Raw genomic sequence first — 27,727 nt, 5'->3', positions numbered from 1 at the left:
GGATCATTGGGAAAATGTCCCTTTACATTGGTTTTGATAAGTGAGAAGAATACCACCCTTACAGTCATGCCACTGGCTCAGCTAAGTGGTGTTCTACCTGGAACTATGCAGGCATCATCAGATGGGAGGACAGTTGGGCACAACTCAAGGAACCCCTAGCCAACCTTTTGAGGAACCCTAGTTGAGAATGACTGCTCTAGATGAAGATATATAGATCTTGGCTCTGATGGCTTGTGTAACTGGCCTGACAATGTTCCACTCTTGTAAAGTTAGGGAGGCCATAGATGGGTCGTTTATCTGCTGAATTTTCATCTGCACGAAAAATCGGCCGATAATCACGCCGTTAGTGGGGCCAGCCCGTCGGCCGTTTTTCGCCGATCTCCTCATTTATTTTTATCAGTCATGCTGAAAAATCCACAAAAAACAATCGATTAACCTACCAACATGTCTTTTGGAGTGTGGGAGGAAACCGGAGTATCCAGAGGAAACCCTTAGAAGCACAGGGATAACATGCACATGCCATGCTGATACTGCCCTGGTTGGGATTTAAGTTGAGTACCCCAATGAAGTGCTAAGCACTAAGCCACTGTGCTGCTCTTTTAACCACTTCCCGTCTGGCCGTTGTATATAAACGGCCGGACGGTGGCAGTGCAGGGTCGGGTGGCCGTTTATAAACGGCCTCCCCGCACCCTACTTGTGCGTGCTCCCTGAGAGTGTGCAGCACCGCGATCCGGTGCCCGCTGTGTCCTCTGAACACAGTGGAACACCGATCGTTGAACGGGACCTCTGTACGCGGTCCCGATCATGTGATCACTGATTGGCCAATCAGTGATCACATGCCGAGTAGTAAGCAAGATGTCACTTGTGACATTGTTTACTACGTGTGAAATCTGTGAATGATCACAGAGGTCACATGGTACAAGGCTATTCACAACAGCCTTGTACCATGTGACAAGCTGTGACCAATCACAGCTCACTCAGTAGTTCTCAATGGCTGCAAGAATGCAGCTAGAGAGAAGGAGAAATGATTGCTTTTATACCCATAAAGGGTATAAAAAAAAAAAAAAAAAAAAATCTTCATCACCCTCCACAAGTAGTACAGTGTTACCATGGTGACACTGTACTGCTGGGGTGACAGTATGTAAAAATAAATAAATAAAAAAATAATATAAAAAAAAAAGTTTAAAAATTATAATTTTTGGTTATATAAACTAATTTGGGTTTTGGTTTTGTTTTTGTTTTTGTTTTTTTTGCCAAAAATATAACAGAATAAATTTTGGCCAAGATTTATGATGAAATACTATTTATTTGCAAAATTTTATAAGAAAAACACTTTTTTTTTTTTTTTTTTTTAAATTTTTGGACTTGCATAGCAAAAAAAAATAAAAATCCCAGTGGTGAATAAATACCTCCAAAATAAATCTTGATCTGTCTCAAAAAAATGCTAAAAAATTCATATGGTACAGTGTTGCATGACCGCGCAATTGTCATTCAAAGTGTGATAGCGCTGAAAATTGGCCTGGACTGGAAGGGTGTGAAAGTGTCCGGACTGGAAGTGGTTACATTCTTTGTGTATTACAGTTGGAGGCTTATGGATCCTGTAAACAGTATGTAGGTTTTTTTTTTTTCCCTGAATTGTTTCTATTTAGCAGTTTTCTCATGTCACCAGTCTGGACTTTAGATGCAAAGATGGTTGTGAAATCTTGCTCCTTCTGTGTCTGGAAAACACATACGAGTCTGTGGTTGGTCTTGGCTCTGTTTTAGGCTTCTAATCCTTGCTTTTCCTGTTCAGCACTAAGTGGGAAAGTCATTTTTCTTCAGCCACAAGCTGCTCATTTGTATTGTCTGGGAGCGTTCATATAAAATCACGTCATCACAGCACTGTCTGCCTTCGGGTCATTACCCTTATTGATGCCTCATCTATTTATTATTTCATGCAATCTGCTGAGACTATACCCCAGAGTTTGTTACTCTTTCAGGGATGGGTATCTTAAAAAGCTGCTATTTTTGGCATTTAAGCAAGATAAAAACCCATATTCACTTTTAGAAAAGCAGCTGTTTGTAATACATCTTGTTACTTATAGGGACCCTTTGATAGGTTTCATAGCTGTGAACCAAGAGGAACAAGCCAATAAGTTTTCTTCCTGTACTTTTAAACGCCACCTTCTGATGTGGTGACAGCACTTGACTGCTCCAGTTTTCGGTAGCATTTGTCTCTTCTATTCATATCAGTGCTGCCTTCCCGATGGACTGCACAGAGGCCAGCATTGAACTGCCACACCGTCTACCAGAGGGAGGCTTGGTGCGTTGATAAGTCCTGTAGACAGCTTAAAGATGTAAAGCAGGTCAATGCGCTTGGTGGTGGTGGTTGGGAGAAGGTTGCTGACCTAGCAGGTCACACAGGAAAATCATTCTTAAATAACCACAAGCAAAGATGAGCACGTTGTGACTTTCACTGTAAAGGTGTGTTCAAACGTTACTCAACTTGTGGCTAGGACATGGATATTTTAAGTATTTTAAATATTCATATCAAGCAATAATAGCTTTAAAACAAGCCCTCTCTGACCTCTGTAGCTGCAGCCGCTATGGAGTAATTCTCAAAGTTCACAGCAGAATCATGAGATTGTGCTCTCAGCAGCTTATCTCTCTTCTCCCTCAGCCTGCTAATTTCCAATTTTAAATACAGAGAAGGAGCTTTGGTAGGGTGAGCAGCATGACCTGCACGGCTGAGATAATGATTTAGAAGGACTTCAGAGCGTCTGCAGTAAGTTTTGAGGAGGATTTTCCTTACAGTGCCTGAAGCTGCAGAGGTTAGCGTGGGCTTTTTTTTAAACATTGTTAAACAGAAGTTGTAAAGTAACTTTATAAAGTTATAAACTTTATGAAAGGTCTTCAAAATCAACAAATATGGTCTCCTTAAGTAATACACTGCTGCAGCCACTGAGAAATCACTTTGACAAACCAGCATAATGAGGCCCTCCCTTCAGACAGGGAGGATTCCATTCTGATTAGCAAGGGATCTGCACACAGATCCCCTGCTGATCATAGCAGAGTGAGCGGGTGACACATCATGTCTGCTCAATTTCTACAGAGTGGACACGGGCAGAAGCTGTTCAGTTCTATTTGTGGCCGGGCGTAAACGGACTCCGCTGTCCGTTTGCACCCAACTACCCGCCAATCCGTTCCACCTAAATGGAAGAGGATGGATCCACTTATGTTTTTTTTTCTTTTTGCTGATCAGATCGGACATGGAGATAGGCAGGTGTAAACACACAAGTCTGTTTACACCCACCTGTCTATAGGGATGTATGGACCATCTGACCAGGTCTGTCTGAAAAACCAATAGGTGGACCCGTCTGAAAGGGGCCTAAGGGCTTAGTGTCCTTCTCCAGGTCCATGGTCTTGTAACACCCTTGCTGTTCCTTTTTACCATTGGGGAAATAGTGGGATGACCCAGACGGCCCAGTCTCCTGGTCTGTCCTGCATGCTAAGCTGTGACCTGCTGAGCATTGTACAGTCATGTTGGCGTTCTCAGAGGGTTGCCACCAACATTCGCACCCGTTCCCCTTACGTTCGATATAATTCCTGTTGCATGATGGATTTGTGGTTATTTTTCCATAATCCTTGCACAATGGGAAGAAGTGTCGGGATTCTCCAATACCTTCTCCCGCAGTCAAGGCTTAGCTGTGACTTCCAATGCACATGATGTTACCATTACTAGGAAACAAAGTCGTTTTGAAAACTAAAATATACAGGTTTGTAAGGCCCCATGGGGCCGTCTAGCTGCTGTTGCCACTCTCCTGTCATTTTAGTGTGTCCAGGAGGGACAAGTGCTGGATACTGGATCAAGTGGTACTCTCATTTAGAGCCTTATGCATTCTGGGATGAAGGGGCATTTGTTCCTGACCACATAAGGGCCATAATTGTCGGTACTACTCACTACAGTGTTTGGCCCCATCCAGCCACAGCCTGCCATAGACTGACAGGCCACAGGGCACACCAAAAAGCCAGAAGGGACCCAGAGCAGCTAGACCAGGGGTGTCCAACTGGCGGACCTCCAGCTGTTGTGAAGTCCCATCACTCGTCCTTTCTGAGTCATGTTTGTAACTGTCAATCTTGCAATGCCTCATGGGACTTGTAGTTTGGCAACAGATGGAGGGCCGCCAGTTTGAAACCCTTGAGCTAGACAGCCCCATGTGCAAGGGGCCTAATGGGTCTATGGACAGGAAGTATAGGTCAAGTATAGTAACCTGCTTGGAAATCGGCTTTAAGAATATTCAATTACACTGTTCAGTAAATTTTTATTTTTTGCCAGTTTTGGAAACAAAAGGATCCATTTCTTAATGAATTTCACATTCTGAGTTCAAATATAACAATGAAATTTGTCAATTGGCTCTAGTTTTTCTGTAAACGGAAAGTTTTCTACTATAGGCGTAATGACTACATAATGCACAATAATTATATAGATAGATGTCTTTCCACAAATATAAAGCAAGTGATATTGACTACATAACAAAGCCTAAATGGCATAATATATAGCATAGGATTACCAAGAAAAATTATAGCCATAAGCTAAGTTGAATCATTTTAATACTTAGGATTCTCACTAGTTTTGTCTTCAGTTTGTGTCGGTTTTGCTTCTCTTGGCTTTTCTCTTGTATTCGAGGAAAGGGCTATCTCTTACAACTGCACGTGACTACACGCTTCAGGTTCTTCCTCACTTGACTCAACCACGAAGGATTCTGGTGCTTTAGGAATTGGTAGCCCCTCTCCATGAGGAACTGGACGTATTGCCGATGGAATATTTGGATAGTGCACAGATAACTTTTTTCTTCTTATTTAGCCCTTTTACAATTGGAGGCACCATACAAAAGTAACAATTACTAACATGATCTGTTGGCTCTCTCCAAATCATTGGCACAGCAAAAGGCATAGATGCCTTTTTTCCATTCAACCATTGCTCCAGTGCCGTCCCACAAGAATTGCAGCATATATGTGGTGCCCAGCTCTTGTCCTGGTCTCCTATCTTGCAGCCAAAATACAAGTTGTAGGCTTTCTTAATCATTCCTGTTATCCTCCTTTTTTGTGAGATAAAAGTTATTTCACCGCAGATATAGCAGAAATTATCTGCTTTATTCACACAAGTTCGAGGCATTACTGAGTAGCCTATATAAGCATAAAACGAAATGTAAAGACGCTGTCGAACTACAATCGGCTACAGATACTGCAGCTTTTATGCAGTGAAGTGATGCAATTAAAGGCTAATATTGCATCATCTCAGTATACATGCAATTTTCTATTGGTCACCAGTATCAATTGCGCAATATGCAGCTGAAGTTGCATCATAATTTTGAATGGCTTACGTCATTAAATGGGTGAATATATCATGGAAACTAGAGCCAATCAACATTTTTTAGGGTCATTTTCGTTTTCAGCACCCCAAAATTATGTAAGATTAGCTAATTTTATTCCCAAAACATTTTACCTGTTGAACAGTGTTACTTAAATGTACATTTTAAGAGAAGGGATTACTTTAGGCAGTGTTTTGGGTAAAAAAAAAACTGAATCCGTGGGCAAGTATTGAGCCCCCTAATATTTATTTGTATTTTTAATGATTTAAGTTTTGTTTCTCTAATAATACTATGAGCGGTGTTCTAGATCGATAAAAATAGAACTCAAATTGCAGATAGAGTGGAAGTGATCAGGAAATAGGTCCAGTGCTACGGAAACAATGGGAACATGTATCTATCATTTCCTCTTCTAGTGAAATGCTGAATTGGAACGACGGAGACATGTACTGAAATAGCTGCCTCCTTTAAGTAGATTTTACGCTGTATCGGCAAGATTTTCAATAGCGTCTAATTTACTGGAGCTGACTTGCTGTCTGCCAGCGCTGCCACTTAAAAATACTTCTGGTATTCGAGTTGTAATTGCTGCTATTGTTTGCGTTTGGCAAAATGTCCTTCCATAAGCCAGTGGAAAATGTATTTCTCAAGAATGTGTATTTCATTCTCATTGTTTTCTACAGAGGGCTGGAAGATTTTTATTACAAGAAATTCTGTTACTGCAGCCATTTTGTGTAAATTTGAACCCAGCCCGTGTATAGTTGGATATTGTATATGCTATTTTTTTGCTATTTTTAAAGCCCAGTTCTGGGATACAATTAACCTACCTTTCACCCCTCTCAATCCAATCGCTGGGTTAAAAAAATTATGAAACTTTCCAGCTCTGACATGAAGTCATGGTCATGTGATCATCCAGTGCCAGGACCTTCTTTTCCCATGTGCCTAAATGACGTAGACAATTGCCAGCCAGGGGTTCTTGAGGGATCCAGAAGACTGCTGACATTGGATTGAGAAGAATGAAGGGGACTGGTCTGTTGCTTCTTCAAGGAAGAATTCTCATTTTTACTTCTATTAATGTTCCCTTCCCCAGGAGATGATGTGCATGTAGTACTTTGTCCCATTTCTGAGTTGTCTAAGGGTAGCTCTCTGAGCTTGGACAGGGCACCCCTCTTTCCTCCATGGCCATCCAATTACACAGACTGATGCTTTGACATGTCTTTTCTCTGTCTCCAGGTGCTTGTTGTCAAGCCCCCTACCTATACATTTCTTGTGGGGTAGTATCGGGTAAGGGCTCTGAGGCAGAGAAAGGTGCCATCTGTCAAAGTAGCTACCGTATTTGCCGGTGTATAAGACGACTTTTTACCCCTTAAAAATCTTCTCAAAAGTCGGGGGTCGTCTTATACGCCGGTATACGGCATACTGACACTTTTTAGGGGGGCGGCGCGTTGCCGCCGCCGCCCCCCCCCCCTTCCCCCAATGGAAGGGACACTAAGTACAGGGGTGGGCAGCGGCTGTTTCTTACCTGGTTCCGGTCCCACGACGATCCGGTCCAGGAAGCGCGGCTGCGCCTTCAGTTCAGTCACTGGATGTTCGTGCGGCTGCTCGGCTCCGCCTCCTCACCAGTGATTGGCCGCCAGAACTGTAGCTCAGGAAAGGCACACAGGCGGCCAATCACCGGCGAGGGGGTGGAGCCGAGCGGCCCCGCGAAAATCGACTGCAGGACCAGCAGGTAAGTGGTCAGTGTAGAGGTGCTGCTGCAACCACATATGCTGGCTGCAGCAGCACCATACGAGAACAGGGTCAGCAAGTGTCAGTGGGAGGAATAGTGCCCCATCATTGGTGTCACTGATACCAATGATGGAGCACTATTCCTCCCACTGACACCAATGATGGGGCACTATTCCTCCCACTGACACCAACGATGGGGCACTATTCCTCCCCCCCACTGACACCAACGATGGGGCACTATTCCTCCCCCCCACTGACACCAACGATGGGGCACTATTCCTCCCCCCCACTGACACCAACGATGGGGCACTATTCCTCCCCCCCACTGACACCAACGATGGGGCACTATTCCTCCCCCCCACTGACACCAACGATGGGGCACTATTCCTCCCCCCCACTGACATCAACGATGGGGCACTATTCCCCCCCCCACTGACACCAATGATGGGACACCATTCCTCCCACTGACACCAATGATGGGACACCATTCCTCCCACTGACACCAATGATGGGACACCATTCCTCCCACTGACACCAATGATGGGGCACTATTCCCCCCACTGATACCAATGATGGGGCACTATTCCCCCCACTGATACTAATGATGGGGCACTATTCCTGCCACTAATGCCAATGATGGGGCACTATTCCTGCCACTGATACCAATGATGGGGCACTATTCCTGCCACTGATACCAATGATGGGGCACTATTCCTGCCACTGATACCAATGATGGGGCACTATTCCTGCCACTGATACCAATGATGGGGCACTATTCCTGCCACTGGTGTGCATTGGAAGAGGGGTAGTCTTATACGGCGAGTATAGCTCAAACACTAAATTTTAGCAGGAAAAGTAGGGGGGTCGTCTTATACGCCCAGTCGTCTTATACGCCGGCAAATACGGTATATGTTTGCTAGCTGTGTTCAATGTCTGTGGAGAAAGGAACGATGCCCTGTCGAATCTCACTGCTAACCTTAAACTGGCCATACAGAGATTGAAATTTGATTGGTTCAGCCAGGACCAACAGACTTTCGATCAGCGTTTTGGCTGTCCCCACTCAACAGAAGCCAACCGTTTTGATCAACTTCTGTTGAAGGGCTATGTTGGATATTTTTTCTCAATTAGCGGATGCACCCAAACAGATGGAGCCGCTGATCAAACAAGGCATTCCTTTTTTCCCCCTCGTTTGTGTGGATGGAGGTATCCATTAGACTTTTTTCGTTGAGCCCGTTGACTGAACAAGAAAAAAAAGTGTGGCCAGATTTAGGAAGACGGAATGACCAGCATTAGGAAAATGGGACAAAGTACTACATGTACTACATGTACTTTGGGGGTGTATGACCAGCTATAGGGAGACTGGAGAAAGCAATACGTGTATTTGGAGGGTGTATGACCAGCTTTTGGAAGATGGTACAAAGCACTACAGGTACTTGGGGTTATATGACCAGCTTTAGGAAAATGGGGAAAAAGTACTACGTGTACTTGGAAGTGCATGACCAGCTTTTGGAAGATGGGACAAAGCATTACATGTACTTGGTGGTGAATGACCAGCTTGGGGGGGTGGTGGGGGGTGGTGATGTATTGCTAACTTTAGGAAGATGGGACAAAGTACTCCATGTACTTGGGGGTAAATGACCAGCTTTATGAAGACAGGACAAAGCACTAGATGTATATGGCAGTGTGTGTCCAGCTTTAGGAAGATGGGACAAAGTAGTACATTTACTTGCCGGTGTGTGACCAGCTTTAGGAAGACGGGACAAATTAGTACATGCATTTGGGGGTGTATGACCAGCTTTAGGAAGACGGGACAAAGTAGTACATGTACTTGGCGGTGTGTGTGACCAGCTTTAGGAAGACGGGACAAATTAGTACATGTATTTGGGGGTGTATGACCAGCTTTAGGAAGATGGGACAAAGTAGTACATGTACTTGGCGGTGTGTGTGACCAGCTTTAGGAAGACGGGACAAATTAGTACATGTATTTGGGGGTGTATGACCAGCTTTTGGAAGACGGGACAAAGCACTACATGTACTTGCCGGTGTGTGACCAGCTTTAGGAAGACGGGACAAATTAGTACATGTATTTGGGAGTGTATGACCAGCTTTTGGAAGACGGGACAAAGTAGTACATGTAGTTGGGGGTGTGTGACCAGCTTTAGGAAGACGGGACAAAGTAGTACATGTACTTGGGGGTGTGTGACCAGCTTTAGGAAGACAGGACAAAGTAGTACATGTAGTTGGGGGTATATGACCAGCTTTAGGAAGACGGGACAAAGCACTACATGTAGTTGGGGGTGTATGACCAGCTTTAGGAAGACAGGACAAAGCACTACATGTACTTGGTGTGTGTGATCAGCTTTAGGAAGACAGGACAAAGTAGTACATGTATTTGGGGGTGTATGACCAGCTTTAGGAAGACGGCACAAATTAGTACATGTACTTGGGGGTGAATGACCAGCTTTATGAAGACGGGACAAAGCACTACATGTACTTGGCAGTGTATCCAACTTTAGGAAGACTGGGCAGAGCACTACATGTACTTGGGTGTGTGTGACCAGCTTTAGGAAGATGGGACAAAGTAGTACATGTACTTGGGGTACGCATGTGTGGTGGGGCTTGGAATCATGGGATTCCTCCCGGAGGGGAGTCATGGGATATTCTATGCTGTTACTATTGTGTGCTTCCGGGAAGTGGCCCAGACTTAGCTGGAGGCAGCATTAGTAAGCACATTTAATTGTAAGTATTTCTGCATTTATTTATTTTTTTTGAGTGACCATGCATTGTCCTCTGAAACAAAATGTGGGGCTTTACTAATAATTCCTTGATGTAATACTTCCTTGATCACAGACCTGGAACAAGCAAGCAGCTAGTGAACTCTGAACTCAGAAATTGCAACTAGAATCTTTTCAGCATTCAATCAGCATTGACAGCCCTTTTAGTGCTCTCATGACATGCGTTCCATAAATTTACTTTATCCTTGGCGTTAATAGATGTTTAGCTCATTCAGCGACCTGCTTCTGGAAGGAACGGTTTTAAATAAGTTTCTTTTTTCTTTTTTTTTTTTTTGTTCACCACAAAACAAGTTGGAGGTTGTCCAAGGCCGCTGTATCCCTTGGTCTCCATTAGGAACATGAGTGAAAGGCACCATGCTATGAGGGTTTCCTGGTCTTTCCTAAAACCTCAGCTTGGAACACACTGCTGAAATCTGTCTGAAATGCATTGCCTGGGTGATGTAAGGCACTTGTACTCATGGCCTGTTGTCCAAGCCTAATGAGAGAGATCCGCACAGCTCTGAAAAGGCTGAGCAGTGCCAACTTCTCGAACACTAGAAGCCATTCAAGTGTCAGTTGCAATGGCCTGAAGCTGCTAACCTCCTGGCCAGAAGGGTCAGCAGCTCTTTTAACAGATGTCATTGTGATAGCCTGGCAACCGCCAACCTTTGAACTGAGATCTATAGAGCCACTGTTACAAGTAATTTGCTTAATTTTTAAAGGAAAAAAATACCATGGATTATTAAACTGCTACCCTGGATCCCTGCTGCAGTTTATTAGAAGAAAACGCTTTATCTGTTCCATAAATACAAAATGATACCGTTCGATCCTGCCTGAAATCCATTGCTGTCATTTTAATCTCTGCAATGTTGATTCAAATAATATTAACCCCACCCAGTTCTTTGTGCACTATAGAACACCTCCCCCTAATAGTCCTAACACACTAGGGTGACCACGATGCTCCTCTAAACATACAGTACATTGACTGAGGGTTGTCACCCCAAGACAGGAAGTGTGTTACTGGATCACCAGGTATAATTATAGTAGAACCCAGCCTGAAGGATTAGTAAGCTGCAATGCATTACGTTTTTTTCTTTTTGAGTTTTAATCAGGGTGGGTAAACTGAAATATGAAAAAAGTGCAGATGCTGAAGCCTGCAATTGATCCATAAAGTGGTATTGAACCGAAAACCGGCAGCACAGTGGCTAAATGGTTAGCACTTCCGCCTGGCAGTACTAGGGTCGTTGGTTCGAATCCCAGCCACGGCACCACCTGCCTGGAGTTTGCATGTTCTCCCTGTGCCTGCGTGGGTTTCCTCCTGGTACTCCGGTTTCCTCCCACACTCCAAAGACATGCTGGTAGGTTAATTGGCTCCTATCTAAATTGGCCCTAGTATGTGTATGTATGAATGTGAGTTAGGGACCTTAGATTGTACGCCCCTTGAGGGTTAGGGACTGATGTGAATGTACAATATATATATATATATATATATATATATATATATATATATATATATGTGTGTGTAAAGCGCTGCGTAAATTGACAGCGCTATATAAGTACCTGAAATAAATAAATAAAACCAACAATTGAATATATTTCAGCTTACCAATAATTATATGTGGTGACTGCATTAGTTTTCTTTTTTGGGTCTTATTTCCTCTGTTTTCACCTGATGATCTGGTCAGTAACATACCTCCTGTATTAGGGTGCCTCCATTCTGGATGAAGGTGCAACAGAGACACCTTTGGAGAGCAGCATTGTCAGTCTGGGGGGGAGTGTTAGATGTACTAGCAGATTTAGATACACTAACACATTGAAGCCAAACACTAGCTCACACTTTATACACAACTTTTACAGCAAAAGGTTTTGTTGTGTTTTTTTTTTTTTTTTTTTTTGGGGGGGGGGGGGGGGGGTAAAGGTTTTACATAAAGAAAAGCTGATCATTATAAGCACTCCCTGTTAGTGGTAAATGGTTAGTCTCAGCACTCTCTATATTTGCAGGAGAGCTTGTTTTGTTGAAAAACGATACCAAGCGATAATTTAAGGTGGTTGTAAATTCTTACATATACCCAGTGAAGTGACTGGCCTCAGGTGATACACAGGGATGAAACATGACCTGTGGCCATGGAGGTGATTTGAACACCTAAGTGCAATGATTTGGAAGGGTGCCCCAATACTTTTGGTGTGTGTGTGTGTCTTCATGTGTTTGTCTCTTCATAGTATAACTACAGGCTTTTGTTTGGATTAAGTGAAGAGGAAATGGAACACATATCAGGTTTTAATTGCTGTCCTCTTAAGGGAGGTTCACTCTGTCTATTTGTCCGGTTTATCGGTCTCCATGGAAATGAAGGAAAATGCCAACTTTTGAGGTGTCACCATAACAGGAATAAAGGGGAAATCTTCCAATAGGGACACTAGTTTTGTTGACAACCAGGGAATGCTTTACATTGGAGGGGTTGCCCTTGCTTCTGGTTTTGGGACGGGAAGTAAAGGGAAGTCTTCCCAATGGGGCACAGATGGCAAAAAAACCCCAAACCTGATGGGTTTTAACCCTTCCTTACTATTCAAAATGGAATAAAAAGTTTTGCCTTTTAATTCCATGTTAGGGACCTGGGAACATGTATTTGTATCCTGTACATGGGGCTTTTCCTGCGGCTGCAGTGAGCGAACAGACTTCTGCCTTTCATTACTCCCGTGCTGTGAGCTTAGTATAAATAAATGTAAAATAATTCATTATGGTTTTATAACCGGCGCAGGTTAATATGAAGACTCATGGAGCGTAAATATTTACCCAATCGTTCACTTTCCTGTTCCCTTATAGTCCAGATGTGCTCGCCTGGGAAAAAGGCCTTGTGTTTTGATCTCCAACTCTTGTACATTTTAGAGTTCAGGATATGTTTTACATCAGCTGTACTTCAATTATGTTAATGTGAACCAGAGTAGATCTATCACCGATGTAAAAGATGCAACTCTTCGGAGCTGGTTTATATATGCTGATTCATTATAGGGAAAGGGGCTCTCATTTATTAGAAACCCAATAGGAAATATTTCCATATTGCCTATAGCAACCATGTTATTTCATTGTGATCTAGAAATGAGATTGAAGAAATTTGCTGCTATGGCCAATGGACTAATCAGAAAAAATTTAACGGATTTTCCCCATCCATACAAGTGAGATGGATGGAGGAATCGAACCTGCTGTGCCGTTGTATTCTGCCAGCAGGACTTTTCCAATGGGCTACAGCCAACCAATTGAGGACATTTTCCAACAAGCTCATTCAACAGAAGTAAATTGTTAGACCAACTTTTGTCGAGCTGGAGCAGCTGTACATGGATTGAAATTCGGCTGGTCCCTGCTGAGCCCAGCCGATTTTTATCCATCTGTGGCCAGCTTTAGATGAAGCTAGCTGTGGAATGGATTGGATAAGTGATGCCATTGTCCTTTACAGCAGTTCCATTCATGCCTTTATTTTCATTCCTAGGTTAGATGGGAAAAGCAAATGTAATACTTAAGCTGGCCATACGCTGATCCGTTTTTTTTGGAGCAGCCAGTGGGCTGATCAAAAAAATGTGGTGGATTCTTCCATCCACAAGTGCGAGGTGGATGAAGATCTCCACCCTCCTGAACTATTGTACACTGATCAACACTGCAGTCTATTGGCTACATGCGCTGATTGAACAACAATTTACCAGCAATCTTGTTTGTGAGGAGTCTATCATTAGATTAAATCCTCTTGAATGGGAATGGCTATAGATGGTTTGAATTTAATTTTATCTATGGCCATTTGTAGATGCTGGTTAAGAGCAACATCTTTTTATAATCTAACCAGCTTTCTGTTCTAAAGCGGTTTTCCACTCAACCCACTGGGTTCCTTCTGCTGATCATCACTTAGAACTGGTTAAATAGCAATATTAACCACTGCTTAACTTTTTCAGCAAAAGCTTTCCAATGGATTACCAAAATCAGGCTGCACCAGCGGTCTCACTATAAAGAGTTACATTTCTAGAATGTTTTAGCCTCAACTGCACATCAATACTTTAAAATTAGCTGATTATTGGCAGACACGGTTGGGAAGAGTTTGGGGGATGGTGAATGCAAATTTCCTCTGGTTCCTGAAAAATAATGGAGGTTTTACTGTACCCGACCTCATCCTTTTAATCTGAAGAATGAAGGAGCCTGGTGGAAAATTGTTGGGTGATCAAAGACTGTGGCTAATCAGATGCAGACACTGGGTATTCTGAAAGCTACAGGCTCCCCTTTACCTCCATCCACCTTCCCCTCCACCATATCTTTGCCCTCAGACCAGCCTTTCCCAACCTTTTTAACATGGAGGAACCCTTGCCCCTGCTAATGATTATTTCTATAGCTCACAGTACATTAGTGTGATTAGTGACTGCGAATAATGCTCCTTACTTTTATGGTCATTGGTAACAATCCCCCTCCTTGAAGATGGATAAAAAAGATCATTGGTGTCTGCAGTTTCTCATCTGAGAAGCAGAAATCACTTCATGTTCAAGAAACCCTTTGCAACCTCTGAAGAAACTCCAGGGTTCCATGGAACCCTGGTTGAGAAACCTTGAACTACGGTATGATATTAAGAGAAACTAGTTGCCGAAAATGCATGCCAAGGTGGAAATTGCAGGTATGCAACAGATGGGGTTGTATCTGTTGAATAGATGCCACCTAAAAGGCTGGAGGATACTTGACCGTATCTTACATGACTACCAAATGTGTCCTAGATCCACAGGATAGACTGTACTCCTCACACAGGCCTCCTAAATGTGTTGGTGTCAGACATATGGGATATGTTTAAGTATTTATATTCAGAGCCATAGACTGTCAGTGTTCGGCATTTTCCTTGGCCTTTCATGTGGTTTTTAAATGGTTTTGTTAGCGGATTCCTGCGACTGTCCTTGAACGCTGGTTATAGTGGGTATTTATTATGGCTATGTAATAACACATCTGTGGGAATGACAGCGAGGGGCCCAGTAATGGCCTGTGAGTCAGTGTTTTTGGCATGTGCTAATCTCTTCGTGTTACAGTATGGCAGTACGTAGGAGTTCCCAGCTCTGCCTACAGAAAGCGTTCAAGGTGCTATCATTCTTGCTTTTAGTAGAAAGCTGAGTGTAGTTAGATAATAAATTCCACCCACTCTTCTCAATACCCCACTCAATAGATCTTAACACTTTCCCAGCTGTACAGAAAATTGTGGGTATAGATGTGTATTTTCTTAAAGGAATCTTTCCTGAGAGAAACATGACTTCTGATTTTGAGTCTTTGACTTGTTATTCTGTAAGGACCAGTTGCCAGTTTTGACATAGTAATTTCATCTCCATCATAGTTTTTATTTTTGTTGCCTTTCTGGCCATACACTTTTTTTCTTTTTTTTTTCTAAACTGTGTTTTGTTTGTACATGAATGTTTGTTTTGTTTTTTTTTTTTTTTTTTGTTTTACATGGTATCCAGGAGCAGAATGGGTTCTCTACCTGTTGTAGTTCTGGTCATGTTGGAGAGCTTGCTAGAGGTTCACAGGCCTGCTCTTGGTATCGTCAAGAGAGAAGCTGTGCATGCTAGAATATTTTGAATATTCATTTTTTTTAATATTTAGCTCATCAGATAAGGATTTAAACGGTTAAAAGGCTGAAGTAAATATTAAAAAAGGTATATATCACAATAAAGTATGGGCATACATAAAGTATATTAGGTCTGTAATCGTTTCTTTTTAAATGAAGACGGTTATAATGGAATGGCTAATAATGGGCCTTTATTTTTTTCTCTTGCAGTCTCTGATGCTATTGAGCTGTGTTGCACTTGGCTGCCTGGCTTTAGATCTCCTCTTCCTGCTCTTCTATTCCTTCTGGTTCTGCTGCCGTCATCGGAAAACAGAAGAGAACACAAATGCAGACTGTTGCTGCACTGCGTGGTGTGTGATCATTGCCACTCTGGTCTGCAGGTAAGAACCAGAAATGTATTTTGTTTTTCTTTTAATTTATTGATTTTTTTATAATTCAGAAGCAAATCCCTTTTTTTATTTTTTATTATCCCCCCAGTGTAGAATATACTATTATCAGTCAGCAGCTCAATGATATGAAGAAGATAATGGTATGGGTTATGTCCTTAACGCAAATCCCCTGTACATTTCAACTCTGTCTGGGAGAGGAAAGGACAGGCCTAGAATCCTATTAACTGCATGCAACTATCCTGACAAGGAACATGCTGACAAGGGAGAAGAGTAGAGTGATGTGCTCATCAGTCTGCTGCTGCTCCTTTGTAGTCCGGTCACCAGAAGGGTAGTAGGTATATGTTCATAGACCGCAGAGGAAATGGGAATCGGAAGTCAGAAACTAATTTCTAGAGTCAGCTCTCTGCCAGCTGTGGTATCCCAAAGGGTTCTTAAAGATTTTATAGAAAGAATGAGAGCTCCACAAAGCTTGAGGAAGTGCCGCAAGAATTCTATTTCATCGTGACATGAGATCAGAAAATCCAGTGCACTCAAAACTCATCGGGGTTTGTGTGCTGACTGTGAAATCCAGAGTTGTACTGGGCAACCATTGCAAAAGTAACAAGGTTGTCCTCAAAAAGATTGGGTTGATAAAGTGTCAGTTTGGTCATCCAGGTCTTTTTGGTGATATACAGTTTCCATTCACAACTGTGAATGCATTGCCAGCACACAGGCCCTTATAAAGGGGGAGCTTTGAGCCACCAAAAGGTTTTGGCTTATCTGATCTTGTGTTGTGATGAAATACATTTATTATTGGACCTACTCAAGGTTTGGTGTGCTCTCGTCTTTCCAACACTCTAGGCAGGGAGGTGACCAGACTCCTTGATTAATTTGCTGAAGAGAAAAGTTTATTCACCAACCTCTCTTTGATCTACCAGTGTTGTGTACATTTCAGGATTGACTGAACAGAAATATAAATCATTTTGACCCAGTTCCCCATTTATGCACTTCATCAGTGGATGTAGTTGTTTGCTTGGAGTTGAACTTTAGAAAATAAATATGGTTCTGTATGACTGGAGTGCTACTTTAAATCAGGCAAGTATCTTGCAGATGGTTAAATATTCCTGGACTTGGAGCAGGTAAAGCACATGTTGAAATAATCACTGAATGGGCTCAGCAGTGCTTTGTGGCTGCCTTCACCACATGATTATGACTTACAACTTGACTCTAGAGCATAATAGAGTTCTTGGTAGCAGGAACACAAAATATAGCCCTCCGATGGAAGTATATTGCCGGTACGAAGAACTGCCTAATATAAAATGAACTTAAATTGCACTCCATTACTTTCAGCAGTGATACATTTGAATGTTTAAGAAGGTTGTCCGAGTTTGGCTGGCTTCACACTTGAGAACATTGCGTATAATATTATGTGCAATGTGTTGCAGTGACAGGGATTAGAATGCCACCACAGTGCATTACAACATGGGAACCAGTGCTTTGTTGCTGAAAATGCTGCGGGTATGGTCTTTCAATAACTTTGTGTGATGCCAGCTTGGTAGGCTGCCCTAACGTAGTGTCCCTCAGTGCTCTAAAATGCATGTGTTAACACAAACAAGTGTGAGGGGGTCTTTAGATCTGTTGACAGTGATTTCCTTGGTGGTCAGTTTTCTTAATTATAGGAGTCCTTAAGTGTGACCCATTACATTGCAAAGGGCCACATATAATATTCAGGAGACACTCATAGACTGGAGACACATTACTTGAGTCATAAAGATCACTGCTATTACACCCTCTTTACTTGTTAACCCTAGAGTTCCTCCAGACGTTGCTAAGGGTGACTTGAGCAGTGATTGGCTGACCTCCCATTTGATGGCACCTGCTTAGTATCAGGACCAATGCCACTTGGCAAAGCCAGCAGAATGATGCCACTTCTCTTTTTTAGTGGCCTTCTGACCACCACTGTAAGGGTTGCATTGTACCTGCTAACCCTCAATGTAAAAAGATATTCTTGCACTTGACTACTGATGAATTGGTTTTAGGAAGGCTCCCCCTGAGAACTGAAAATTTATTTTAGGGGTTCCTCTGGGGTAAAAAGGTTGAGAGATACTGCATTAATGCCTCCAAATTTGTGCCTCCTACAGCCAATTTAAAAAGTACTTGTGCCACTTAGCAAGAGCCATAATAAAAGATCAGAGGGGAAAGCATAAAAAGGTATGGACAACACAGAAATGGTAAGATACTGTAAAGGAATTAAACTAAACCCTTTTAACTACTGGGTGCCAGATTAAAGAATGTCTGTCTGGGCTACAGGTTGGGAACCTGGGTCTTAAAACCTTCTTAATTAAAGTGGAATGCCAAGTCCATTGGACCTTATACTGTGATTCTGAAACCATCATTGGCTTAGCAGACATAGTGGATGAAGTTCTTAGCTCCCTTTCCCTTAGTACTTCTGGATTCATTGACCACAAGAAGAGATGAGTCTTCAACAGGCCCAAGTGAAGGGAGACGATTGAACGGGTGATCGGGCTTCTACCATCTGCTTGTCATTGGTTCCCTTAGTCTGGCCTTGTTAAATAAATCATTATACAGCTCAGAATCGTCCCTCCTGCGGAGTTCAGCCCAGAAGAGGTTGTTCCCTAAACTCGAAATAGAACATTTCCTCAGACACTGAATTGTTAGGCAGTAATTAGACAACCAATTAATTAACACTTCTCTTGAGAGCCCTCTAAGAATGGAACTTCAGTGCTGCATAACTTCTGTGATTTCTTGGTGACTCGAAGACGCAGTTTTCCTGTATGGGTTACAAGATTTTCAGTCTGGTTTTAAAAAAAGGCAAAAAGAGTTATGTGCAGAAGGCAGTTGATCAGCAGCAACTTTTTTTTTTTTCACTGGAACTGGATCACATGGTTGTTTATACCCCTGCAATCAAGTTCAAGCGAGTGTACTGTGTTTGCAAACTCCTTTTTGGGGTATTGTTAACTATCCATTAACACCTGCAGCAGATCACGTGCAGGGACTCATGGGTTTCCCACATGCATATGTGTGAACCGGAGCTTAATCTTGGGTGAAAACACTTAGGGCTATTCAGATCTGGGCATTCTGGTGGGTTTCATTAATATTCTTTTTTTTTTTCTTTTTTTTTGCACATTTACAGGTGTGGTGGTAAACAGAAACTCAAGCTAAACGCTAACTGTTTTAAAAATGTTCCCTTCCTACCTACCCTGTGTAAAAGAAAAAAAAAAAAGATCTGTAAACTTTTTTTTTTTTTTTTTATTGGCTGGTCGCATGATCCTGCAGCTATGGCTTCCCTGTGTTATGGAGCTCTCGACAACAGCTGTGAATTTTGGGAGCCATGACGTCATCCATAGTCTCCCATGGCCCAGCTGTTGGCACTCCTCTCTTGCAGCCCCTGCTCACAGGGAAAACGGAGCTGCAGGATCACATGACTGGACCAGACTTAAAGGTAAGAACCTCCCTATACATTTGAGTCTGGTTTTTCCCATGTGATCTCTATTTACCTATTGTGAGCAGTCTTTTGGACGCATATCTAAAGTGAAGTTCATATCTATGCATGTGTGGTTGCTGTGTTTTTTGCACCTCTTTTTCTGTTGTGTTTTGCATTTGTCATGCTCGTTTTTTTTGTCTCTTTAATGTGTTTCTGGCATTTTTGTTTTTGCCAGTGGCAAGCTATGTGTTGATGTTGCTAGGAGGAGGTGTCTGCAGCAAAATTGTGTCAAAAATGTGTGTATATATAATTTGATGCAATTCTATTGAAATCTATGGAGCCAAAAATGCACCATGCTGCAAGAACAAAAGTCCCTGCACCTTTCCAAAAAACACATTGCAGGAAACTGCATAGATGTGAATGGGACCCATAGGAAATAAGGTTAAATTGATTATAATTTATTTCTGCAGATCTGCAAACACACTAAAAAAAAAATATGCATAGATGTGAACCTAACCTAATGCAGGCAATAGATGGGTTGAAAATCGGCCGACTTTTCGGCCGAAAATAAAATCAGCCGATTTTTGGATCGTTAGTGGGTTAATTGTTCGGCCGTTTTTCGGTATTTTGGCAGATTTTTTTTATCAGTAAAGTTGGAAAAAGATCAGCCGATTATGCCGATCGGCCAATTTTCGCTGCAATTATGTGCAAATCGGCCGATCTTTTTACCGATAAAAAAAATCTGCGCATGAGCAGTGACCTGCAAGAGGAAGACAAAAAGATGAAGAGGAGGAGGAGGATGAAGAGGAGGAGGAGGAGGAGGATGAAGAGGAGGAGGAGGAGGAGGAGGATGAAGAGGAGGATGAAGAGGAGGAGGATGAAGAGGAGGAGGATGAAGAGGAGGAGGATGAAGAGGAGGAGGATGAAGAGGAGGAGGATGAAGAGGAGGAGGATGAAGAGGAGGAGGATGAAGAGGAGGAGGAGGAGGATGAAGAGGAGGAGGAGGAGGATGAAGAGGAGGAGGAGGAGGAGGATGAAGAGGAGGAGGAGGAGGAGGAGGAGGAGGAGGAGGATGAAGAGGAGGAGGAGGATGAAGAGGAGGAGGAGGAGGATGAAGAGGAGGATGAAGAGGAGGAGGAGGATGAAGAGGAGGAGGAGGAGGCGCTATAAATGTCAAAAGCACTGTCAAAGAAATAGCGGAGCTCTCTGCAGGGACACTTTTTGCCGGCTGTAGACGGGATGAAAATTGGCCGATTTATTTATTTATTTTTTTACCATTCCTGGTAACGACGGCAGCTTGAACGACCGATTTTTCGTTTTTTTAACGAAAAATCGGCCGGTTTTCTCCCCATCTATGGCCTGCATTAGGGAGTCCTGAGATGCCTTATTATTAATAATACCACCCAAAGACCTATGAGGGATAATCAAACATGTATTCATGATATAACTGCCCTGAATATGAGCAAGGACATTCTGCTTCGTGCCATTTTCCTTTTTGGAGGTCTTTGCAGATATATAGGGGGAACAATAGAGATCAGGGGAGGTTTACCAAGTTGCTGCAGTGATGTTCCTTTAGCCAAGTGTCATCTCTTGCTTTTACCTAAACCGTTTACATCCAGATCTTGGAGCTCCTGGAATCTGAACTGGAAGGGCCCTTGATAAAAACATTAAAAGAAAATGGGTTAAAAAAAAGAGCATAAGGAAACTATAAATCAGCTTGATTAGCCTTGATGTATGAAAAGAGCTGGTTTGTTTTTACAAGTGCACTTGTCCTTTAAGGGGAAAAGACTACTTGGTTTGAAATCCTGGTTACAGCCTTACAAAGAGTACTTGCTGCATTTATCTTGGCTACAGCATTGTTTTTTAATCGATCCTGAAATTTCACATATACGTGTAGTATTTTCCTTTGCCATTACTGCGAGTTTCCATTACTCATAGACCTTTCTGTTAGATATAAATCTTTTATGCTGGCAGAGATCATTTTCAGAGTAAGGGGGAGGTAATTGTTGTTTTCTGTACAGCAAAAATATTACCTGAGGTTTTAGTTGATTGTCCTCCACTAGATGTAATTTAGGCTTTTGTATTACAGCTTTGCTGTCTTGTGACAGATTTTGGCTAGTCCTTTGCTTGGAAATCACAAGTGGGGGGGTTGGACACAAATATGGAAACACTACATTATTTGCAAGTGTGAAAGTAACAAAAATGCTTTGCATTGAAAGCGGAAGTGATGTCGCATTCCTTTGCTTCTGCTGTGTGATGAGACACCTAACAGGTGGGAAGCCTCACGTTCGTCATTCGCTGTATGTGCTGCTAGTAATACAGAGTCATGGCAGAATTTACTGAGCTTCAAAGAGGGCAAATTGTTGGTGCCCGCTTAGCTGGTGCCTCTGTGACCTGAAGTTGCCAATTAATTTGTAGCGTCACAAGGTACAGTATCAAAGGTTATGACGGCATATACAGTTTCTGGGAAACTGTCGTCTGATGAGCATAAGCGTGGTCGACATGGTCAACTGATCAGAAGAAACAAAAGAACACATTGCGCAGGATTGTAATCCGGAATAAGAAAACAACTGCAGCAAAAGTGACTGCAGAGCTCAATCTCAGTCTTCCAAACCACTAGTGAACAATATTAATGCTCAATAGAGGAGAGCATGCCACACCCATAAATCATGGTTCATGCATCAATGGAAGACTGTAATATGGGCCGATGAATCAAGCTTCACACTATTCCTACCCTCTGGTTGTGTTTACATGTGGCAAATATGGTCCCAAGCCTACGACCAGGACTGTCTTGTGCCAACAGAAAAGCATGGTGGCTGCGCAATAATGATTTGGGCAGCCATATCTTGGTATTTTGCTGGCCCCATAATCGCCTTGAACAGCATAGTCACTGCCAACAACTATGTACAAGTTTTGGCTGACCATGTGCACCCCATGGTGCAGACATTGTTTCCTGAAGACAGCGTCACTTACCAAGACGATAATGCTTCTGTTCACACAGCTGATGTTGTCAAATTGTGGTTTGATGAGCATGCAGTCGAAGGCTCGCACTTTCCCTGGGTGGCACAAGCGCCGAACCTCAATATCACAGAGCCACTATGGTCAATTTTGGATAGCAAGGTTTGGGCTCATTTTCCACCTCCTGGCGTCTCTGATGGTGAATAATGGAATCTGATACCACTCTTCAGGCAAAAATCATTCCAGTTCTCGCAAAGACTTATATTTTTCAATTCCCAGGAGAATGCAGGCCGTCTTGGAAGCCAAAGGCAGTCCAACGCCATGTTTGGTAATGATTTTGTTCTTTTACCTGGTGTTCTTCGTAATTTTGTCCAACCCCTGTGTGTCCCATTTTCGGAGTTTCCTATTTATGAGCGCCTTAATTCCCATTGAAAATCTTCTACAGCAGTTAAAAAAAACTTTTTAAAAAAATAAATAATAAATGCATTTTTTTTTTGCACGAACAGAAGTTGACTCAGACACTGTGGTGAAGTTGTCCATTCCCTCCACTCACTTGTCAGATTGCACTCAGCCCCCTGCCTTCTGGAGCACAAATGCTGTGTAAAATGTGTCCTTTAGGAGGCTGTGGAGGAGAGAGGGCTGCATATTAACAGATGCAACTGATTTTTTTTATCTGTGTCAACCAAGGCCAGTCAATTCAGTGGGTATATGTAAAGATTTGCAATCACTTTAATGTAGAAGTGCTTAGACAAGTAGACCTGTTCTTCTAAGGGCCTGCTGAAGGTGAAGCTGTATAGGAGGAACTCAGTGCAAGGATCTCTGCTACTGAATTATTCTGTAGATCTGCGTTTTCTCCACATCTGCTGCTTTTTTTTTACCATTACTCTAGTAGTCCTTGGGTCAATAGTCATATGGGAGTAGCATGCACAAGATGAATAAGTAGGTTCCTACAAGCAATGCTGGTGGTAAGTCTCTTGCCCTCTACTAGATATTTTTTTGGCAGGGATTCCCTAATACTCTTTAACCGCCTCCTGCCCGCATTATAGTCCAATGACTGACGCAAGGCGGTTCTCTTGTTCTGGGAGGACGTCATATGACATCCTCCCATTCTCACCGCGCATGCGTGGCTCCGGGAGCGCGCAGCGCGGCGATCGGTGGTGCGGTGTGTCCCTCGGACACAGCTGATCACCGATCCACGAAAAGAGCCGAAGATGTCAGCTCAGTCATGTGATCAGCTGTGTCCAATCACAACAGATCGCATGTAAACAGGGAAATTCCGGTTATCGGCATTTCTCTCCTCACGAGCTGTCATACTGACCGCTCGTGAGGAGAGGAGAGCCGGTGATCGGCATTCCTCGGAGGGGACATGTGCACTGATCATCAGGGCACTGATGATCATTGTGCTCTGATGATCAGTGTAGCCCCAGCAGTGCCACCTGTCAGTGTCCATCCGTGCTAGCTCTCAGTGCTCATCCATGCCACCTGCCAGTGCCCATCAGTGCAACATCAATGCCACATATCAGTGCCTACCAGTGCACATCAATGCCACATATCAGTGCCTATCAGTGCACATCAATGCCACGTATCAGTGCCCACCTGAGCTGCCTTTCAGTGCCACCTATCAGTGTCACCTATCAGTGCCCGTCAGTGCTGCCTATCAGTGCCAGTCAAGGCTGCCTATCAGTGCCATATATCAGTGCTACCTTTCAGTGCCCATCAGTGATGCTTGTCGATGCCCATCAGTGCCACCTGCAAGTGCCTCCTCATCAGTGCAGCCAATCAGTGCCCATCACTGCAGCCTCATTAGCGCACATCAGTGAAGGAGAAAAATCACTTATTTACAAAATTTTATAACAAAAACTAAGAAAAAACGTATTTTTTTCCAAAATTTTCCGTGGTTTTTGGTTTGTTTAAGAAAAAATAAAAAACCCAGAGCTGATTGAATACCACCAAAAGAAAGCTCTATCTGTCACAAAAAAATAATAAAAATTTCATGTGGGTACAGTGTTGCATGACTGCGCAATTGTCATTCAAAGTGTGACAGCTCTGAAAGCTGGAAATTGGCCTGGGCAGGAAGGGGGTATAAGTGCCCTGTAGGCTAGTGGTTAAAGAGACTTTACATTAGAATGTCCTGTTTTCTTGTTCCAGTAATTTGGTTCCAACAGATGTCTCATATCATGTGTGACCAGTGCTTCTTCTTTTTTTTTTTCTTTTTTTTTTAAATTTTTGGTGGTTTTAGTTTTTTTTTTTTTTTTCCCCAAGATAATTTTCAGTCATAGGAATCTTTAGGTGCAGCCAGGAGACCTAATGAGAGATCTTGCACAAGGAAATGTGTTCTCTAAAGCCGTCCATAGATGGATCAAATCATGGCTGGTTGAGCAGGGACCAGCCTCGATTCTAACCATGTATGGGCAGGCTGGTTGTTCTGGGGTTGATCGATCAATTGACTTCAATACAACCCACCTGTCAGCCACCAGCAGTAATCGTTGTTGTGTTCTGCCAGCAGAGGAGGCTCCCCGCCGGCAGAACACAATAGCGCTGCGGTTGAGATTGCAGGAAAGAAAATTGCCTCATCTATGGCTTGTCAAAAGGCGTCCCAAAACTGACCTCTTGAGAACGGTGGTAAGTGGTTTAGAGTATTCCATCCTAGTTTGCTGACTTTCACCTCTAGAAAGCTTAGGTAGGGAATGGCTACAGACAGACCCTCCCAAATCCAGCTGTAAACAGCCAGATGGAACAAAGGTTGGTTCTCTAATATCTGTAGATATCTTGTTAGGCAAGAGGTTGGAAATTTTAATAACTGCCATTTTATCACTGAAATATAAAGATGCTTTTCGACAACTAAATGATTATATCAAGCTATTGTGTGTGGAGGAAGGTGACGCCTTCATTTAGTGTATCTTTCCAGTCTCTTTATCCTGCTCTTCCCACACAGAGGAGTTGGAGAAAGAACAATAATTCTGGAGATCAGCCCACAATGATTTTCCTGTATTAGAAGTGTCTCGGCTGTGTTTACTTTTGGCAGTTGGTCTGATGCCACATACAACATGGAAGATAACGCATTGTGGCAATGGCTGAGCATGCGGCCAGGTTTGTGCATTACAGAATTACTGGGCTTCATTCCCAGCTAGATAAGAAGGCAGAGAATGCAGCTGCTAGTGTCCTCCAAAATTACAGTCAACACTGAATGAATCTGCTGATGCGTAGTTGTGGTTGTGTGCTTAAAGCGGACCATGCATGAAAACGCATTATTCTAACAACAAAAACAACCATATTTCCTTTATTAGCAATAGGATTGTAATTGGGAAGAGCATGAATTATCAATACTTACTGCCAAAAACAAGAACCTTGCAGTGCCTGCATGTCACCTTGGATCTTCGTCCAGAGTGGCCTGGGACCCCAGAAACTCAGGTTGCTATGTGGTAGAAATTGTGACCATCAAAAACAGAAAATTTCCCAGCACACTTACCAGCTAGCCTGCAAAAAAAAAACAAAAAACTCGAATTGATCCTAACTGTTCACGTTAAAATTAGAGGGTCCAATTTCACACATCTGCAAATAAATGTGGAAGCCGTAGTGCCTCGCCAAGGCTCCTCTGTATACTGCGGTCCTAACTCTATAGTTTTGAGAGTCTCCAATTAGGAGCTCATATGGCAGTGGGTAAATTAAGGACAGGACTGGAGACCACTTCTCTTTAAAGCTGCAGGGACAAATTATAAGCCCATCAAGAACACAACGGCAGCTGAAGGCATCCAATGTGTCCCCACGCCAAATTCAGACAACAAGCTGTACACACAAGTGACAGCCACCCCAAGCAGGTGAACATGCAGGGGCTTTGAACATCACAAACAGAAATTTTCCAGCACACTTACCAGCTAGCCTGCAAAAAACAAAAATTGACCCGGTCTAAAAATTCACATTAAAAAAAGAGGGATTAATTGCATACAATTGCAAATATACAGTTGTGCTCAAAAGTTTGCATACCCTGGCAGAAATTGTGACATTTTGGCATTGATATTGGAAATATGACTGATCATGCCACAAAATGCTTTTTTTTATTGAAGGATGATGATCATATGAAGCCATTTATTATCAAATAGTTGTTTTGGCTCCTTTTTTAAATCATAACAGAAATCACCCAAATGACCATGATCAAAAGTTTACATACCCTGGAATGTTTGGCCTCGGTACAGACACACAAGGTGAAACACACAGGTTAAAATGCCAATTAAAGGGTAATGTCCCACATCTGTGGCTTTTTAAATTGCAGTTAGTGTCAGTGTATAAATAGTCAATGAGTTTGTTAGCTCTTACGTGGAAGCACTGACTAGGCTAGATACTGAGCCATGGGGATCAGAAAAGAACTGTCAAAAGTCCTGCATAACAAGGCAATGGAACTTTATAAAGATGGAAAAGGACATACAAAGATATGCCAATCAGTACTGTTAAATCGCCTATTAAGAAGTGGAAAGTTCGGGGCTCTCTTGATACCAAGCCAAGTACAGGTAGACCAAGAAAGATTGCAGCCACAACTGCCAGAGGAATTGTTCAGGATACAAAGGGAAACCCATAGGTAACCACAAGAAAAATACAGGCTGCTCTGGAAACATACAGTGTGGTTGTTTTGAAGGAGGACAATATGATGACACTTGAACAAAAATGAGCTGCATGGTCGAGGTGCCAGAAAGAAGCCTTTACTGCATCAATGGCATGATCGGTCATATTTTCAATATCTATGCCAAAATTTCACAGTTTCTGCCAGAGTATGCAAACTTTTGAGCACAACAGTATATGGAAGCTGCACTGTCTTGCCAAGGCTCCTCTGTATACTGTGGTCCTAAAATAATTTTGAGTGTCCAAGTTGGAGCCTATTTAGCAGTGGATAGATTAATGGCAGGTTTGCCTGGAAGCAGCCCACCCCTCCTTAAATTCAACTGGCTGAATAAAAAAACAAAACAAAAAAAAAAACGAATTCATCCATTCACACAGACAAGATGGATGGAGGAATTCCCATCAGAATACACTGATCAGTAGCTGCAGTCACCAATCAAAAACATTTTTCCAACATGTCCCTTTGCCAGATGGTTATCAACAATCGACTTTCTCGAGCAAGAATTGCTATACACTGACAAAAAATGCCGGTCCCTGCTGAACTGGCCAAATTTTTCAGTGTATGGCCTGCTCTACTAGGCAGTCTCTTACAAAAGTCTTGGATTCTATAGACCAAGCTTTCTCAAACTTCTTAACATAGAGTAATACTGAAAATCCTTTAGGTCTTAAGGCACCCAGCTATTTTTAAATGTATAGGTCATGGTACATTAGTGTGATTGGTAGGTTGTGGATATGAGAATGAAAAAAGTTATGCAGAGTACTACATCTTGGGCCACACTGTGTGACAATTATTTTCAGTAATAATGAAATTAAGAAAATATTAGCTAGAAAAACCATGACCAGACCACAAATATTGTAGTGCTCCCTCAACTTGGGGCTTATTAGAAAAAGTTGGCAGCACAGTGACTAAAAGGTTAGCACTTCC

At 42.7% G+C, this 27,727-nt stretch overlaps 1 protein-coding gene across 7 annotated transcripts in view; it reads left to right on the top strand.

The window, feature by feature from the left end:
• TTYH3 (tweety family member 3) overlaps positions 1–27,727 on the top strand; it is a 204,577-nt gene that overhangs the window by 58,923 nt on the left and 117,927 nt on the right. For all 7 annotated transcript variants that reach the window (XM_089682543.1, XM_089682523.1, XM_089682565.1 and 4 more), the window contains exon 2: positions 15,631–15,800. In XM_089682543.1, the coding sequence (XP_089538669.1) occupies positions 15,631–15,800 (170 nt within the window). The remainder of the gene's footprint in view (positions 1–15,630; positions 15,801–27,727) is intronic.

Source organism: Staurois parvus, unplaced genomic scaffold, assembly GCF_062004578.1.
Source record: "Staurois parvus isolate SC_StPar_1 unplaced genomic scaffold, SC_StPar_1.0 ptg000018l, whole genome shotgun sequence".
Classification (NCBI taxonomy): domain Eukaryota; kingdom Metazoa; phylum Chordata; class Amphibia; order Anura; family Ranidae; genus Staurois; species Staurois parvus.
This window is presented reverse-complemented; position numbering and strand designations above follow the sequence as displayed.